The 20,248-nt window shown below is 41.9% G+C and overlaps 1 protein-coding gene across 7 annotated transcripts in view; it reads right to left on the bottom strand.

Moving 5' to 3' along the window:
• ASPH (aspartate beta-hydroxylase) overlaps positions 1–20,248 on the bottom strand; it is a 222,074-nt gene that overhangs the window by 52,622 nt on the left and 149,204 nt on the right. For all 7 annotated transcript variants that reach the window (XM_060610597.2, XM_060610603.2, XM_060610599.2 and 4 more), the window contains 3 exons: positions 14,105–14,191; positions 7,590–7,740; positions 5,048–5,184 (listed from right to left, as the gene is read on the bottom strand). In XM_060610597.2, coding sequence (XP_060466580.1) covers positions 5,048–5,184; positions 7,590–7,740; positions 14,105–14,191 — 375 coding nt within the window. The remainder of the gene's footprint in view (positions 1–5,047; positions 5,185–7,589; positions 7,741–14,104; positions 14,192–20,248) is intronic.

Consider the following 20,248-nt stretch of genomic DNA (forward strand, 5'->3'; position numbering starts at 1 on the left):
TCTGGGCTTTGGACACATAAGCATAAATGAGATACACTCTTTTCTCAAGGGAAGTCTCAGTCAAGGGAGGAAGACAGATTCACAAGCAGACAGTGATAATCGACATGGTGATAGACACGAGGCATGCAGGGGGGTAAAGAGGAGGAGTAGCTTGCTCGCTCTAAGATTGGTGTGGCAAAAGCAAGGTCTCAAAGGTGCTCAGGAGTTCACCAGGCAAAGGGAAGACGGCGGATGGTGGGGGAGGAGGCACTCAAGGCATAGGAGAAAGTGAGTGGAAAAGAATAATGGACCAGGAACGGCAAAAGGGAATGAGACTGGAAAAAGGGGGACAGAAGGCAAATCACAAAAGGTCCTGTCCCTATTGTAGTTTACATGTAGATGGAGAATGAACACGTGGCTTATATTATCTAATGGCAATCAACAAAGCCCCATGATATGACAAGTGGCTTTATAAAGTTTCTGAGAAAATAAAATTGAGATTAATATTAATACTGTATAGATTCTGTCTCTTTTTCTTTATACACACACACAACAGAGATAGTGACAAAAAACAAGTATAGTTGATATTTCTGCTTCCAGTATAAACTCTGCATGGCACAGTGCCAAGAAAAAAACCCCCAAATCCTGTAATTACAAATTATTGCATATACATATCATTAAAATATCAATTTGTTCTTTAGCACACAATCCAGTGATTTCACTACTGGGTACTACTGGGTATTTAACCCAAAGAAAACAAAAACACTAATTCAAAAAGATATATGCACTCCTATGTTGATTGCAGCATTATTTACAATAGTCAAACTATGAAAGCAGCCCAGGTATCCATCGATAGAAGAATGGATAAAGAAGATGTGGTATATATACACAATGGAACATTACTCAGCCATAAAAAAGAATGAGAAAGAATGAGATCTTGTCATTTGTGACAACACGGTTGGACCTAGAGGGTATAAGACTGAGTGAAATTAGTCAGATAAAAGACAAATACCATATGATTTCACTTATCTGTTGAGTCTGAAAAACAAAACAAACAAACAAAAAAAGCAGAGACGCACCTGGGTGGCTCAGTTGGTTAAGTGACCAACTTCTGCTCAGGTTATGATCTCGCGGTTTGTGAGTTTGAGCCCCGCGTCAGGCTCTGTGCTGATGGTGCGGAGCCTACTTGGGATTCTCTCTCTCTGCCCTCCCCTACTCTCTTTCTCTCTCTGTCTCTCAAAAATAAATAAAATTCAAAAAAAGAAAGCAGAAACCGACCCATAAATACAGAGAACAAAGTGGTGGTGGCTAGAGGGGACGGGGCTGTGGGGATGGGCAAAATGGGTGAAGGGGAGTGGGAGGCACGGCTTCTAGTTATAGAATAAATCACGAGGATGAAAGGGCAGCACAGGGAATAGAGTCAATGGTACTGTAATAGTGTTGTGTGGTGACAGATGGCAGTTACACTTGTGATGAGCTTAGCATAACGTATGAAGTTGTTGAATCACTATGTTGTACATCTGAAACGAATGTAACATTGTGTGTCAACTATACTCCAATAAAAAAAATACATAAATTTTTTTTTGTTCAAAAATGTTCATTGCAGCATTGTTTATTACAACAAAATAATTATAAATAACCTATCCAGGTTAAGAAACAATCTGTCAATCAGCTAAGCATCTGACTTCGGCTCAGATCATGATCTCACGGTTCATGGGTTTGAGCCCCGCGTCAGGCTCTATGCTGACAGTTCAGAGCCTGGAGCCTGCTTCAGATTCTTTGTCTCTCTCTTTCTCTGCCCTTCATCCATTCAGGCTCTGTCTCTGTCTCTCAAAAATGAAAAGATGTTAAAAAAAAATTAGAAATAACCTATCCAGCCAAGGCAGTTTAGTTAATGATGATATATCCCTAAGAAGGAACACTTGGTAGCTACTAAAAATGAGGTTCTAGAAGAATATTTATTCACTTATAAAAATTCCGGTGATAGTATGGTTAATATAAACCAATTTAATTAAAAAAGACAAGTGTATGTTCTGTGTATGGAAAAGAGATTAGAAGGACACATACCACATGTTTTCATGGTGGTCTGCATGTGACAATGAGGCTGCAAATGATTTCTGCCTTTTGTGCTTATCTGTCTCCCTTGTTGGTTGCATTAGGTTTCTCTTAAATTTTATCATTAGAAAAGAGAATAAAAAAGTTTAAATAAAATAGAAAATTTTCAGGGACTAGATTTTTTTTTTTTTTTTTTTTTGCAATTTAATGAAATTTAAGAGTATTCAGAAGACTTCGTCTCATCTTAAAACTTATTTGGGGGCATGCACCTTTCATGATGTACATTACTACCTAACATGTATCTTGTATTATTAAATAAACACTATACATAAATACTTAAGCATACATATCGCACGTTTTTGCTTGAGCCTGTTTCACCGGAAGGCTATGCAACCAGGCATGTGGGAAGACCACTGCTGGGGGCAGTGCGAACCAATGAGGAGTTGAAGCCAAGGGTGGGATGGTCTGATTTGTGTTTTGTGTTGATGAAGGCTGGAGGACGGCAAGCCTGGACAGGGTAAATGTGCCTTAGTTTAGGCAAGAGGGGATGAGCCCTTGGGTTAAAAAGAGAGTGGATTTGAAAGATATTCAGAGGGTAAATTAACAGAAGCTGAGGATTTGACATCAGGTTGAAAGTCCATGAACTCACACCATATGTTTGTTTCCTTAACTACCATTTCCCAAGCTGGCGTGTGTGAGTTTCAATCAACACGTGTGGGCTAAGTGAATGGAGGGAAAAATCGGGAAAATGCTAGACTCTAGAACACGGGTGGCTTGGTTAACTGTTAATGCCAAGGGGAACGAGGGTCATCTCTAAACTACAGCTGTCAGCAATCTACATCAAACCATTGTAAAGCAAAGTCTTGTTGAAACTGAAAAGCAGCAAAGAAAAAAAAAAAAAGAAAAGAAAAAGAAAATCCCAGAAACTAACAATGACTTGATTTTTATAAATTTACTTAAAGACAAAAATCAACATGAAGAAAAGAAAATCAACGAGTAGAAAATTTCTTCTGAAAATGACCTCTGAAACACAGACATATCAGGATCAACTTTGGGTAGGGAAAGAGCATGCCTTAGACATAGCTTATTAACTTAGAAGTGAGGGGTGGGAAGAAAAGGCAAACCTCACATATATTTTCAGACTATTAATGCTTCTTTAAGAAGAAACCCACTCAATTGTGTAATATGGCCCTGTTTTAGACTTTCTGCATCTTGTTATGATTACTCAGATGAGATTATGATTTCAAACATATAAATTACAATAGAAAAACATTATTTTTCAAGATGAATTAAAATGTTTCACATATCTGGCATCTACTAACAGGTAAAAACAATGAATATATTCAAGGAAGGTTCTGGAAAGAAATCCATAGTGAGTGGGAGAATCTAGTATGCTTTCAGATCCTGCCCTAACCTCAAATCTACTTGGTATGCAGTCAATATTTGCTCATGATTTTTGAAAGGAAGGAAGGAAGGAAGGAAGGAAAGGAGGAGAGAAAGAAGGAAATCTACAATTCCATCTCTAAGGCTTCTAGGATAGGCAGGATAATGGGTATATCTAGGTATTCTGATATAGGTGGAAAATTCTTATATTCATAAGGTCCTGAATTGTGAAATACATGATATGTCTCTTAAACAAAACTAAGCATTAGGGTTTGGTCATTAGCAACTACAAACCCACATGGACTTCTTGTATGACCTGGACCAGGTATTTTAGTGAATGGCACATATTTTCAATGCTGTAGGATCAATCTACTTTATGCAGATATTACACATATTATAAAATGTGTAATATTATATTACAAATTCAAATATTACATATTATAAATTCAGCAGCCTTCAGAAAATATAAAAATTATGAGAAGGAAGATGACAAAATTGTTCTGAAATTCAATGATTTTTAATTAAGCCTCAACACCAATAAAAGGGAGAAAGCATCCCTTTGTGAATAGATCCAGTCCCTAGCTTGAGTATGAAATCACCATATTTTGACAGCATTTTTAAAACAGAAGGAATTGGGGTGTCTGGGTGGCTCAGTTGGTTGAGCAGCCAACTCTTGATTTTGGCTCAGGTCGATCTCACAGTTCATGAGTTCGAGCCCTGAGTCTGTCTCCATGTGGACAGCATGGAGCCTGCTTGGGATTTTCTCTTTCCCTTTCTCTGCTCTCCCCCTCTTGCTCATGCATGTGCTCTTTTTTGTCTCTCTCTCTCTCTCTCAAAATAAATAAACTTAAAAAAAAAACAACCAGGAGGAATCATATTGGATCACTGAGTAGTAGCACTTTGATGTAAAGCACACGAGCTTAAAAACCATGGACCAAAACACCTAAATTAAAGAATAACAGGTAAATGTGTTCCTTTTCTTTTATAGATACATTAACTTTCTCCAGTGTCAAAGTTCATTTGGTATCCTATTTATACCAAATGAATTCCTTATTGCTTGAAGGAGTCACAGCTTCCTAGATTTATATAGTTACTTGTGACTTGGAGGTTATCTATTAAAATAACCACTATAAGGTAAAAATCCCTTCAAAGGCATCCCTGCTGGAGGATCAAAGAGTCACTGCCCTCCAAGAGGTGAGTAATTTACTCCACATGCCTGAAAGGCTCCTGATCTGTAGTCTCTCTGTAGATCGGACTTTTTCTGAAAAAAGGAAAAGGCTATGTATTTTAACGTTCATGGAAGAATGGAGTTTCACTTCCTGTCATGAAGCACACTGTTAGAAAGGATGTCTGTGGACTGATAAGTACAGTTTTAAAACGATCACAATTATAAGTTGAAGGTTTTGCTATACCAAGTATGAATTAAAATTTACATTTTTCTGATCAAGGGAAAAAAGGGATGAAAACAAAGTTTCGAATATGTTAACATAATAATCCTTACATTCCACTTAACCTAATTTAAAACAAAGAAAACAGGAGATTGGGTACAATAAATGCGATTTACAATAATATTAAAACTTCTTGCTCAAAACAATCTGATGTAGTTAACAGGAGACTGCTGTTTGCTTACCTCTTCATAAACCTTCTTGGCATTGTTATTATCTCCTATCAAGAGGTACCCCACTCCAAGGTCATTCTTTAAAGAAGTATCATCAGGAAATAGTTGAACTAACTTCTGTAGGGTGATCAGGGAACCCCTCATATGACCTGATTTGGTAGGAAGAAACAAACAAACCAACCAACATCAATAATATATCTTTGTATTGAGAGTGTGAATCACAAGAGACTCTTCAATAGAGCCCTTAGACCAGCTTAAATCTGACTATACAGTTTTAATGATGGCCTCTTCAGCTTTCATCATGCAATTGCGATGATTATCAACAACTTCTATAAGTAGATAGTAAATGTAATACTGATTATAAACATTTTAAAGACATTCTCATTTTCTAAATCCATCAACATTTTTCTTACGTCGAATTCCCTCTTTGAAAAGTTTTATCAATTCCTTGTAAAAAAATGTCTCACTGGTGTATCTTTGGTTTATCATGATTAACTTCAAGATTATGAATAGAGAACGAATAAAAAGTCTAACAGATTTCGAGTCTAGCACCTTGTATGGAACTTGAAAAGGCACTGAGGTACACCTCTGTAGCTGTTTCCAAATAAGACTGTCCTCATCTCTAGGTAACGAATAACCTAGTCATGGAGTGAAGGAGACATCATCTGGTATTATGGGACCCTCTGGTGGACGATAGGATACTATGCACAACAGGAATCATGAAAACCCTAGCTAGTTCTGGTCGATTTTTAAGGCTATCGGATGGAAATTTAAAATTTCTGGGGCCAACTGTCACTACTCCTCCACACAGAAATAAACTGAATATGGGAAAATGTGCAAAATATGGCTAGTATACATGACAAGATTAATTCCCTAAAGGGCTCAGTTGCCCACAAACGAAGTATTAGCCAAGAGTATGATGGGATATCAGGCTAATGCAGTTGTACGTCCTGCTAACAGTTAACCCGTTTGGCCTAAAACATCACCAGTTTATCCCATGGCCTTCCCCCTCTACTGGGCAATCTTGGATGGATTTGCTGAGCTATTCATTCCCTCACTAACAAATCGGACTCCACTCTTCCCTTCCTCCCTACCTGCCCAATTTAGATTCGTATGTTTCTTCTGTTCCTACAGTTCCCCTGTTAACCACTGCAAAGGCCCAGATGGAAAATCCCTTTGGCTACTATCTCTGTTCCTTCCACGCTGCATCACCCAACTGTGTTCTACTGTGAGTAAACTTCACCACCTTGTCACCTTCAACAACATCTTCTCCCTATAATCCTCTCCTCACAGAGCCTCCTCTCATGAACTTGCCTTATTCTCATTTGGGGAAAAAGACTATATTCAAGTATTGAAGGATGGCTGCAGAAGGGGGGTTAGATTTATTGATAGTCAGTCTTTTTCCACTGGGGCCAGAAACAAGGTGAGGCAAGCGAGATACTCAAAGCAAAGTTGAAGAGGCTGCCAAAAATTCAGTAATCAAGATGAGCGATACTTTTATGCATTCTTTCTAAAAAAATCCACAATGAAAGAAATATCAACATTTTAAGGGCAGACTAAGTGAATAGTGCCTAACAGAGCCATATTGGAGACTGAGGCAAGAAAAACACTCAGTAATACTGATTTTATGCCTAAGGCAAGTGCCTCCAGTGAGTGGCACCCTTGCCTTTTCCATCCTGTGTGGGTGCCATATGCTTTTCTTCTTCTGGACTGGCTCTTCTGAATAGAAGTCTAATGGGCCTTCTAGTTTCTAATCATAACTTGGGTTCTGTTCCTATCTGATAACAGGGTCAGCTGGCTTCCAATATTACTTATATGAGCCTCTCCTAGTGACATCAATAATTATTCACGTAACTTACCCAGCCACTAGCACCCACCTGAGCAGTTACACTTGGCCTAGATTCTTCCATCTGGTTTACTGATGACAAGTTAGGTGGGAGAGAATCACAAGCCTGATAATAATGAAGTTAGGTTAGAGCTAGTCTTATCTGCCTTTGGCATGGGAACCTGGGTCAGAGAGGATGCTTTATGCTGCTCTTTTCAAAGCATTTGTAAATTTACCTAGTGGTTTTAAGAAGTTTTTTTTTTTTTCCTATCATTTTCCTTGGGATGGAGTCAAACTTTGCAGGCAACATTTTTAGTGCCTGGAACTCCTAATATTCCCTCTATAAAAACTGCTGCACTTATAACTTCAACCTCCAGGAATCAATTTGTTATGGTTAAGAGAGAAAAGAGTCTGGCACCGCAGGAAGAGTTTTTGATTCCAGACCTATTAGTTTATTAGCTATGATTCTTTAGGCAAATTATCCAACCTCCGAGCATCCCATCTGCCTAGCTTTAAAATGGGGTGGGGGGTGGGGTGGGGAAAAGGTGGTAAAATACCTTATGCATCTTTCTAAGTATTAAGGCTAGGACTGCCATTTCTGTCTGGGACACTTTCAGGTAAATTACGCGAAATCAGTTATGAAAGTCAGGTTCCCTTCCAGGTAACTACACTCTTCTAAGAATATACAGCATGGCATTTGCTGTTGAATTAACTCTTACTCCACCTTACCCAGAAATTGCTGTCGGTCTGAGCGCCGCTTCAAGGTCAGCTTCAGCAAGTCTGTGGGGACATCGGGCAGACTGGCCACCTCCTGGTAGGTTTCGATGGCCCCACGAAGCACCTCATTGCTCCTTCTTTTCTCGGCCAGATCGTCTTCACACTAGAGGAAGTCCCCACACTGGATAAATGTCCCATGACAAGATATATTTGTAATCACCCAAAATATGCACGCAAACTTAATTTCTGGACATGCATCAAAAGCAATCTGAGACACATTAAAATTTTCTCCTTTTCAAGTGATTCAAAAGCAAACCAAAAAAAGCAAGACAACATGCTATCTAAGTAACACGAAGACGGGTTAGCTATCAAGCTGCAGAGGAGGAAAAATGCCATAAAAGCAAGAGGAATTAATATATGCTGGGCTGATGGAGATCTGTATCATGTTATATATTAACATTACACAGACAGAGCTCCAGTCCGTACTTCCTATTCTCTCAGTAGTTTGTGTGTTCACTCATTCATTCAACAACTATTACCCGAGAGCCACTTGGCAGGCAAAATAAACAACACAAAGCCCTTTTCTCATTCTGCTTCATTATGAACAAAAAGACAACATACAAATCAAAGTACCATGTGCCTGGCAGCCATAAATGCTGTGGGTCAAAAATGCAGCCGGCTCAGGAGTGCTGGCACCGGTGTGGTTGGGAAAAGTTAGTTTAGGCAGGATGAGCAGGGATGGCCTGACAGAAGTGAGGGAGTGAGGCATGAGGATATCTGGAGGAAGAACATTCCAAGGCAGAGAAAACAGCAAAAGCAAGGCCCCGAGGGAGAAGTGACGGGTGGAGGAAAGGCGGGTGCAGGCGCGGGGCAAGGAGGAGACTAGTGGAAGGGTGATGGTCAGGCAGCGAAGAACCTGGCAAGCTATTGCCAATTCCACTACGGTACCTCCATGTGAGATGGAAAGGCACCAGGGGTTTTTTTTTTTTTTTTAATGTTTATTTATTTTAAGAGAGAGAGAGAGAGAGCACGCACACACGAACAGGGGGAGAAGCAGAAAGAGAGAGAGAGAGAGAGAGAGAGAGAATCAATCTGAAGCCAGGCTCCACCCTGTCAGCACAGCCCAATGCAGGACTTGATCTCACGAACTGTGAGATCATGACCTGAGCCGCAATCAAGAGTTGGACGCTTAACCAACTGGGCCACCTAGGCGCCCCCACAACAGGGGTTTTTGACATGATCGAAAGGACCACACTGGCAGTGGTATGGAGAACAGACCGAAAGAGTGGCAGAGAAGCACAGAGGCCGGTGAGGATGCTCCAGTAGGAACCCAGACAAGGAGTGATGATGACGGTTTGGATGAAGGTGGTAGGAGATAGCTGGATTACAGATACATTTTGAAGGTCAGAGCCAAAAGATGTGCAGATGGTCTGAATGTGGCAGAAAGGGAGGGAGAGAAGTCAAGGATGAACTCCAGGGTGTCGGCTGGAGCGATTACCAGACAGAACTGCCGTCCTCTGAGAACGGGAGAAGAGGGCAGGAACAGGTTGGTAGGCATTCGGAATCCGGAGTTCTGGTTTGGACCTACTAAACTCAACACTGATTAGGCACCCAAGTGGCGATACTGGATAGAAAGGTACATATAGGAGTCTGGGGTTCAGGAGAGAGGTTGGAAAGACAAGGAGGACCAGCAAAAAGCACAGAGAAAGAAAGGTAAGGAGAAAATAACAACAAAGAAGTGACAAAGTGATACAAGGTAACAAGAGGGAGCGATCAATCATGTTCAAAGTGGCCATCAGCTTGGGCATCTTGGTCATGATGCTGGATTGGGCACTGTGGCACTTCTGATGAGCCTCGTAAAAGCATTTTTTATGGGACAACTGGGGACCCATAACAGAATGGAGCAGGATCAGAGGAAACCAGGAGGGAAGGAGGTGCACACAACCCTTACAGGGAAGCAGAGAAATGGGCCAGTAAGTGGAGAGGAATGTGGAGACCAGGGAGAGATTTTTTTTTTTAATAATGGCAAATATTACAGCATGTTTCTAAGCTGATGCAAAAGAGTTGGTAGAGAGGGAAAGTGTGATGATGCAGGAAATGCAAAAATCAGAATGATGTCCTTCAGCAGGTGGCAGAGGCTGGGAAAGGGAACAACTCATCCATGCGAACAGGAGAGAAGGCAGAGCATATGGCAGGAGGGGAAGAGAGGCTGTTAGTGCTGTAGTGGGATCATGCAGAAGTTCTCTTTGGATACTTCCATTTTCTTAGTGAAATAAGCAAGAGTCTTCGCTGGAGATTGAGAGTGGGGAATGAAATAGGAGAGGGATAAAGAGGAGAATGTGTAAAATGGTAGTTAAAATCCCATCAGATTTAGTACACTATAATCCAAAGATTACCATTTGAGGAAAAATGATACCAGTTAGAGGCTAAAAGTGGCATATAAAGGGTTTTCTCAGAATATCCTATTTAACATGTTTACCTTTTCTAAATAAAGTGTGGGCTGCAGTCAATATATAGTTGTCTGAAGAACCAAAATGAAGCACAACTCCATAATTTGAGGGCATGGTAAGAAAACGATCCACCCTCCCCTGTTCCAGATCAGAACTAGTAAGAATCGGCACAAATTGATAAAATACCTGTGGAGAACTCTTCAGAAAATATCACATCAAAGAATAACTTGTTCTGTGTACTGATTAGGTAAGTGTCCCAAGATGATGAGGACTAGAACTGAAGCAGTAGAGAGAGAGAGAGAGAAGTGGACAGATTTATGATTTTTCTAGATGAAAATTTCCCGATAAAAGAGGGGCAGTTCATCCTAAGTTGACAGAAAGAGCTTCAGAATATACTGCTATCCACCTGTTCATATCTGTAAGTGGTCTGTTTCCATTATAGACTTATCTACCAGGTGAGCAAGTCCAATGTCAATGACCCACACTGGTCATCCTGCCCCTATGGCCTTCGGTATATTCAGATGCTGGCTTTTCTGTTTAGGCATCAGTTTCCTCTGAGTTTGGCTATGGTGAGTTAACTCCCCAAAACATGATTATTCATAGATAACTTCCAGAATGACAGAGTCCTGGAGCTGAGAGAGCCCTTTTGAGACCATGCAGCTCAGTCTCTTCAAGCTACCAAACAGATCCTGGATCCGGAGGGTCTCTTCGAGGTTGGCGGAAGGAGAAATGTCTACCAAGATAATCCCTCTTTAGAGAAATTGAAATAAATATCTAACTAAAACTCAATCTGAAAAGACAGAAAGATGATAAGGTTTATATACCTTGTTCCCTCTCCTCCACCTATCCCAAGTTCCTTCATTTTAATGAGGTAAAAACTTCTTACAACTTCCAGAATTGGGAAAATATCAGTATTAAAATGGAGTATACTTCTTAAAATCTCTTGAATGAAACTAATAGACTGCTTTGAAAATCAAAATTGTACAGATTTATTGCTATCAGCTTAGCATCTGTACGTAAAATGGTTTGGGCAGGTACAGAACATTTGTTCTAGGATGTTAACATCACAAAGCCTTTTGTTGACTTGAAATAATTCAACCATCCAAACTTCCTAGGAAACGTGTCATTTTCTGCCTCAGAGGCATTAATGGTTTGTGTAAGGTAATAAAGTGAACTGAATTTATAATTTAACATTTTGTATTGATGTTCAGGGAACTTGGTCAAAATTGATTTTCATGGTGATCCAAAGAATAACATAGTATCAGTGCTGCTTCAGAAATGATGGATATTATAGTTTGTATTTAACTTAACGTTGCTGAATTTAAAAAAAAATTGTTGGGATATTCCCACAAAATTGTTTAATTTGCTAACAAAGAATGAAAAATTCATCATTTATTCCTCCCTATGGAATCCATCTTCTTTCAAATTCTTATTTTTAAAACCCCTAGGCATTTAAAATTTCTTTTAAATTACTCTATTAAAATTTAATTTACCATGCCTAAGTTTTGCTTAATACCATATTAACATTACTATCAATAACACCTTGTAGCAGAATAGTTTAGGGACAAAAAAATATTGCCTGAGGCCAAAATCTCAAATTCCTACTGTTAAATAAAGATACGAATCCAACAATCACATGTGCGAAAGTACTGAGTTTATTTAGACTCTGGCACCCACAATCACCGTCACGTAAAAAGAAAAATTCTAAACACAAAGAATTTTTGCCACAATTAAATTACCATGTGTATCCATCATTATTCTGTCTAGTTAATATGCTTTCTTAATCAAATGACTGTCAATACTGGTAACAAAGCCCATCAGTTATTTGAACAGGCATCATCTTTTGGTAATGAACACATTCTGTCTTGCTTAACACCAATGAATTTAGCAATTTTGGAGGATGACTGACCAAATTAATTTACAAAAATGATATCATTGCTGTCTACTACCCCTGGTCTGTACCATGGACAGGGGGAACTTCTTGGCATTAATTTTTCACAAACTTAATTTATTAAAATTTAATAAGTGAGTGTTTAATAGAAAGATAAGAATTTGAGCAACTGGGTCTCAAATGGTCGCCGCCTTTAGTTCAAAGCAAAACCTGTTTGTTTTATCCACAGATGTGTCAGTTTCCATGTGAGTGCCATATACAAGTCACGGCACTGACCCCCTCCAAAGGGGTGACGTCAGGTTCTCCTTGGTCTGGAAAGTTTTGGTATTGTGTCCCAGTAGGGCTGAGAATCTCATCCCACCAGGCGGGACTGTGGGAGTTTTGCTGGCTCGACACATCGTGTATCAGCCCTGGCTTTTATCCTGAACTCCAGACATCATAAATTCAATGTCTCCTTGCCATGTCCAGTTGAGTGTCCGACAGGCATCACAAAGATTACGGGATGAAAAGTGAATTCTTGACTTCATTCCTACCTCCCCAATCTGTTCCTCTCCCAGTTTTCCCTGTGAGTAACCAGCTCTCTCTTTCCTCACCTGGCTGAACCAAAAATCCAGGACTCAAGTCCTGTCTTCCTCTGACCTGTACACCTAAGCCAACATTAAGCCCTCCCCAGCCATTTCCCTGTCTCCACGCCACTGTCCCTTGAGTATACCTGGAATAGTGTCCTATGCTTCTTGCTCCTACTTTTGTTCCCTTAATCTATTCCCCAACCGGGAACCAACACAATCTTTACGAAAAAACAAGATGCCCAAGTCCACGCATAAAGCTGGGGCACGGAAAATACCATCCGTGAGGCCCTGGCCTCACCTGTGCCGCCTCACCGTCTCTCAGCTTGCCCTTCTTGCCGTTCTGGAGGTTGTTCTGCCAACATCGCTTCCCTGTATCACAGCCTTTGGCCTAGCTGTTCCCTCGGCCTGCACAGCTCCCTCAGTAACCTTGTCACATTTCAGCCACTTGCCACCTTGATAGAGTGGCCTTTTCTGATCAACTTATCTAAAGTGCTATCTGCCCTGTCGTCCTCAAATCACCTCACCTGCAGCCAAAAAATCTTAATAGGTATGCTTTTCTTTATGATATGTATTATAGAAGATGATCTAATATATTTATGCTTAATGCCTTATAATATGCTTAAATATATGTTTCTTTATATATTTACTCATGGCCTTGTTCAACTGTCACCTCCCGGGTAGACTTTTCCCTGACACTCTATCCAACATATCAACTCCCTCCCACATCGTATGCTGTACGGTTTTGGGGGAGGGTTTGTTGTTGTTGTTGTTTAGGTTTTCCTTAGCCCTTACCACTAACAAGCATTATATCTTATCTTGTCCCAGGCTTCGCCATCACAATGACAACTCTGTACGTTTTGCCAAGGGGTTCATCTGCAGGGCCTAGAACAGGGCCTGGCATAGAGTGGGCTTTCTCTAAGTAATTTGTGACTAGGTAGCTTTCAAAATACCTTCCACGGGAATACAAGATCCACAAGGACAGAGACCTCTAGAGTGTTCATTATGATAATCCCAGGGTCTAACCAGAGCATGTGGCATCTGGTGGGTGTATGCAATTACAGATGAATGTGGACACGCTTCACAAAACAAAGAGCTGGAAGGTGGGGAAAGTCAGAGAAGAAAGGAGACGAGGGAATGGAGGGAGGTAGGGAGAAGGGAGCTGGTGAGAAAGGAGTCAGCGGAAAGAAACCACAGCGAAAACAAAGTACATTCCACTTGATATTTTCACGTCTTTCCTAGGCACACTTGCAGCCTCTAGTTACAAAACTGAGGTTCTTAAAGCTCCGAGGAGCCTTCAGTGAACACTTTGAGGAATGGGGCACCACAGTGACGGGAGATCGAGGACAAAAGCATTCTTCTTGACCTTCTTTTGAAAACCAGAGAGAAGTCCGATGGAGGGAGGACAGGAAAATGTTGTTGAATTCACCAGGCCACAATAGCAAGTTAATCGTCTCCTTTACAACAGTATTTTTTGCTTGACTTTACACATATGCATGAGAAATGGATTCTATACATAAGTTACAAGAGAAAAGAGAAGTGCAAAATAGTGGGCAGCGAAAGAATGACACAGAATACAAACACCAAAAACATTTTCTACAGAGGGCGGTTTTCGAATACCTGTGCCTTTCCGTATCTCGCCCGTGGACTCTGACGGTATTTGCGAACCAGTTCTTGGAATGCACTCAATGCTTCCTCAATTTTTCCCTGTTAGGAAGAGGCAGTTACGTAAAGACGGCAAGTTCAGATGCATAATGTTATTCAGTGTGTGTGTGTGTGTGTGTGTGTGTGTGTGTGTGTGTGTGTGTGTGTTTTAAGTAGGCTCCACGCGCAGTGTGGGGCTTGAACTCATGACCCCGAGATCAAGGGTCAGATGCTCTACCGACTGAGTCACCCAATGTGTTTTTTTTAATATTCACCAGCTAATGCTGTCAAAACTGCCTGGACTCCATTTTGAGTCTAAAGACAGTTTTACCAAAGATTTTTAAAACACTAACAAGTATGGCAACCGTACAAGTAAAAATGAACACAAATGTACTTCATTTCTTTTAAAAACAGAAACCTGGCAAATGATGTACTATAAGTCTTTGTTTAAAAAGTTGCATCTTCCCTCTAGATGCACAGTTCCCGTGGGCATTAGTTCTTCATTTTCTTTTCAACAGAAGCATAGTTGACACACAATCTGCCATTGGCTTCAGACGCACAACACAGTGATTCAGCAACGCTACGTTACGCTACGCTCGGCACAACTGTAGCTACCATCTGTCACCAACCACTACAAAATCCCTGACTATGCTCTTGAAGACAATATTTAGGTTTTAAGTTGGGGGAAGAATACTGCTGGCAGCTGGAATGTCCTGGGGTCTGCAAGGAGAAGTCTGAAGCACCTGTTGGGGTGGGGGTGAAGCCTGGAGGTTGAGAAGGCCACCTGGCATGGTACCTGTCACCCACTGGACATCAGGATTGATTTGGCTCCTCTCCGATCAACTTTGAGGGTTTTGACTGGGAAAACTCACTGACTCTGGGTCATGTGACCCCTCCCCGGAGCGCATGTGGGCCCTTCAGAAGAGGGCCCAAGCACCTGTGATAAGTCTCTGACCACCACCACAGGAAAAGGAACAGAGGGTGAGGAACCCTCCCCCCACCACACTCCATCCACGGCCATTCCAGGGGGTAACACACGTCTCCCGGTTTCTAATGGACGGATGCAGGTCGAGGATGTTGGGAGCCATGGGATAGAGACGGATTTTTTGAGATGAACTTTGGGAGGCACTTCAGCTCCCTATACACTGGTAAACCCACTCGTTCCTCATCTAAACGGAAGCGTGCTGTGGTTTGTATGTTTTGACGTTCACCGAGCGAGTTTTCACGCAACAAAGTGTACCTCTCCAACGTGGCTGTGCACAGCAAACTGTACCTACTACCCCACTGTTATTTACACCGACTTCGGACAGACTTGCCTAGAGAAAGGTCGGGCGGTGTTCATATTAAAGGTACGTAAGATCAGTTCTCTAGGCAGACGTTCTCGAAGAAAGAGGTTTTCACTTCCTCTCACGTGCCCGTAAGTGGTGCTGAGGGGCTGCTGGGAAATACACGCACAGTGGAGCGGCTACGAGGGCCGGTTCCGGAGCCAGACCGACTGATGTGAGTCTGCTCTCCACCACTTGGAAGGCGCATGACTTATGGCAAGTTACTTGCGACTCTGCCTCAGGTGCCCGGCCTGTAAAATGGAGATGAGGGTACTCGACTCGGCTGTGGGGGTGCCGTTTCGGTCAAGTCTCCTAACAGTGGCGAAGCTCTGGCTGACACTGCACGGAGCATGTGCTGTGTGGGGTATGTGTGTGCAGCACGAGATAACGGGGCCCAGCCCCGGGAGGCCTCGGACCCGAGAGGCAGGTTCATGCTGACAACGGGGACTTGGCTGTAGAGATCAATCGGGCCGGGACCACAGACTCCACGTTACATTCAGTGTCACAAAAGTCTGTAGAGCTTTTTAAAATATGCTGCCCTCTCACGGTATTAATTTCTTTAAAGATTTTATTTCTCAAGAGCAGTTTTAGACTCATGGCACAATTGAGAGAAAGTATAGGTTTCTCATATACCTGCTACCTCCCCCCACGATTAACATCCTGCACCACAGTGGTACGTTTGTTACAACTGATGAACCTGCCATATCAAAATCGCCCAAAGTCTATAGTTTACCTTAGGGTTCGTATTGTATATTCTGTTGTATATTCTGTGCGTTTGGACAAATGTATACGGACTGTATCCACCATTATAGTATCATACTAGTTTCACTGCCCTAAAAATCCTCATCCCTCCCCCCACCCACTTTTAAGGGATGAAGGATTCATGTTAAATATCTTTTTCTGTGTGACTTTCTTGTAACTGCCCTGTATTATTATTATTATTATTATTATTATTATTATTAGAAGAAGAAGAAGAAGAAGAAATAAAAGAAAGGAAGGAAGGAAGGAAGGAAGGAAGGAAGGAAGGAAGGAAAGGAGGGAGGGAGGGAGGGAGGAAGGAAGGAAGGAAGGAAGGAAGGAAGGAAGGAGGAAGAAAGGGAGGGAGGGGAGGAAGGAAGGAAAGGAGGGAGGGAGGGGGGAAGGAAGGAAAGAAGGAAGGAAGGAAGGAAGGAAGGAAGGAAGGAAAGGAGGGAAGGAGGGGGGAAGAAGGAAGGAAGGAAGGAAGGGAAGAAGGAAAGAAGGAAAGGAGGGAGGGAGGGAGAGAAGGAAGGAAGGAGGGAAGGGAAGAAAGGAGGAAGGAAGGAAGGAAGAAGGAAAGGAGGGAGGGAGAGAAGGGGGAAGGAAGGAAGGAGGGAAGGAAGGAAGGAAAGAAGGGAGGGGGCAGAAAGGAAGGAAGGAAGGAAGGAAGGAAGGAAGGAAGGAAGGAAGGGGAGGAATAGGAGGTGGAAGATAGAAGAAGAGAGGAAAGGAATCACTGATTCCAAGTAGCTTCAAAATGCAGGCAGGTAAATTCTTAGTTCTGAAGGTTTGGAGCTTGAGGCCCTGCCTTCTGAGTCCTTGGCTCTGGCTTCAGAGCCCTTATCTCTGGCCTCTGGGTCCAAGACTCTGCCCTTGGAATTATCTTTCCTTTCTATCGAAAGGGTGGTTAGTGTTATCAGCCTGGTTCTTGCCTGTAGAATTTTAGGACTCTGCCAGCCTTCTTTCAGTTTGTCCTCTGTCCCTTTCAGGTCGAGGTGGTTGTCCTGGTGTAAGATTCTCAAAAACCTTGTGGATCTTTTGTGTATGTCACAGGGATTCACACCATTAGACAAGAGTCACGGCCACAGACCTCTCCGGGATAATCCCATCTCTATTCCTGGCTTCTGCTGGATGGCTGAGTAGATCCAAGAGCCACACATCCACTCCCTTCAGGAGAAGGATGTCTAGCATGCCCTCGGCCTTCTCTCCAGACCACCCTTTCTTAACAACGAACTTCCTACCTGTAGCATCTTCTGCAATCTGGATAGACTAAGAAATCTCCCCGAACTGTCATGTCCTGGCTCTTTTTTCTCTAATAGTTTCTTCCTTAATTATCACTTTCCTCTCTTATTTTACGAGAAGCAGCAAAAAAAGAAATCAAGCCACATCCTCAACACTTGGCTTGGAAATCTCCTCAGCTAAATATCCAAGGTCATCGCTTACAAGTTTTGCTTTGCCCAGGCCAGTAAGATGTAATTCAGTTAAGCTTCCTGCTACTCTCTAGCGAGGACTGCCTTTCCTCCAGTTTCAGGGACCTGTTCCTCATTTCCTTCTGGGCTCTGGCCAGAAGGGCCTTTAACATCTCTGTCAACATGCTGTTTGCAACCATAATGTGCATTCTCAAAGATTATCAATAAACCTTTCTCTAAGGTGCTCCTCACTTCCTCTGAGAGCCCTCGCCAGAAGCAGCTTTCGCATGCATATTTCTACCAACAGTCTGCTTCAGGCAATCCAGGCTTTTGCTCTCATGCCTCTCAAAATTCTTTCAGCCTCTACTCCTAACCCAATTCTCCAAAGCCACTTTCACATTTTTAAGTATCTGCGACAGGAGCAACCCACTGTCCAGCACCAAAATCTGGATTAGTTCTCTATAGCTGCTGTAACAAATTACCAGAAACTTGATGACTGAAACAACAGAAATTTATTCCTCAGTGCTGTGGAGAACAGAAGTCCAAAATTAGTTTCACTGGGCTGAAATTGAGATGTTGTTAGAGCCACGTTTCCTCCAGAGGCTCTGGGGGAGAATCTGTTCCTTGCCTCCCGACAGCCTTTCTTGACTGTGGATGCATTACTCCAGTCTTTACTTCAGTTTTCACATTGCCTTCTCCTCTCTGTCTCCTATGTCGTCTGTATTCAATTTCCCTCTGCCTCTCTCTTATAAAGACACATGTGGTTGCATTTGGGGCCCAACTGGATAACCCAGAATAATCTCCCCAGTTCAAGATCCTTAACTTACTCATATCTGCAAAGACCCTTTCTCTAAATATAAGATCCAGGGATTAGGACGTGGGTATCTTTTGGGGGGACTATTTTTAGCTTTACCTCATGCATTATGTAACTCAAATTGCAAATGTTGAGGCTATTTTTATGAAAATCATGCTAAATGCACCATTACGCTTTAAAACAGAAATAACGATAGAAATAACAATCTTCATAACAAATTTGCTAAAGTATTTTGTCCCTTCTAGACACTCCCTTAATTGGTCATCAAGGTTATAAAAATAATGGAATATTTGGCTTGACCTAGGCATCCTTGCGATCCCCTTAAGACAGAGACGGTGTTGCCTTGCTAAGGGTTGACAAAGTAAACGTGTTTGCTTTCGGTCTGAAAGAATTTCCCTTCCCCAGAATCTCCTAACACTATTATGCATTTCTTATTTAAAAACTCAAAAGCAAGACACAATGCTTGTGAAGAACTGCCTAAAAATCATCTCTTTCAACATAGCTTACATTTTCTCCCAGGACCAAAGCCAGTTCATTGGAGAGACTCGTACTTGGGCCCCGCTGTGCTGGCATGAGGCCAATGGGCCATGCTGAAGGACATTAAGACACCCCCCCCCCCCCCCCGGCCACACACACACACAGATGTGTTGTAGAATCCGCTGGTGTGATGTTAGGGGGGAAGCTGTGCCATCCATCAGTGTACCCTTTATGAAGATCCACAGCAGAACGTTTCTCTCCGGACTTGGTAGAGGACAGCTACTCTGATGAACACCATTAATCTTACAGGACGATGCTATTCCCCGTGTCTTCTGCCTACAGTGTACTTCATTCATCCCAAGCACCATTTAGAGCCTGGGATGTAAGCTTTCATGTGCTGGCCTTACTTACCCCGGCCTTATTACGTTTTCCATTTTCCCTCTCTTTTTTCAGTTAAAATACAGTAACAGTAAGTGACTCCAGCAAATAAAAGAATCTTTCAGTATAGCACTTCAAATTCTTTTTTTCTAGGGATAAGGAAGAGTTTCAAGCAATACATACTTCTGAAAAATAGAAGTATTTTAAGCAATACTTTTGAAAAATAGATGATTGAAATACGATCTGATCTATGCACTTTGGATGGAAAAATAAAGTGACCTCATACTTTCATGTAGCATAGCGCTCAAAGCTAGACTGGACCTCCTCCGTCTAGGACATACCTCAGCATGGGCTACTCCAGCACGTCCAGTCGCATCATTTGAAATATCAGCCATAAAAATAACCTTAAAAAATTACGCTGATAATGCAGCCAATAATATGGATCCCTGCTATTTCAGAAGCAAGGACTGTAGCTATTTCTTCCTCCTTTATTTAGTCTGTTAGAAATTCAGGGTGCTTCTGGAGGAATGAATGATAATTTCTCCAAATAAGCAAGAACCAGAGAATACCCCACGGACTGTTCCAGCACTTTTATGTCCCATTGATGTATCTGCCCCTTGGTAACTGAGCTCTTTACCGTTCATTAGAATTACATAAAAACCCTTCTCTAAAGTTGTTCCTTTGTCCTTTATCCCAAAAGTCACCTGTGAAATAGACACCCCACATTTTCACACGTGGCATTTAGCAAAGAGCAAGTGGAGGATGCCAAAGAAAGTGACAGAAAAAAGAAGATTCCCACTTCATTTCTATTAAGAAATGCAAATTTCCTACAAATAGTAGAGGGCTTCCTCTTATAAAAGCTACACAAGACAGACTCAGAAATCATTCCAGCAGTTAAACTTAAGGGCAGTGAACAACAATTTGGCCGCGATATTCTCTGACGTGACTACATGTTTATCAGCTGCTAAGGAGGGTAAGC

The sequence above is a fragment of the Panthera onca genome, chromosome F2 (genome assembly GCF_046562875.1).
Source record: "Panthera onca isolate mPanOnc1 chromosome F2, mPanOnc1 haplotype 2, whole genome shotgun sequence".
Taxonomy (NCBI): Eukaryota; Metazoa; Chordata; class Mammalia; order Carnivora; family Felidae; genus Panthera; species Panthera onca.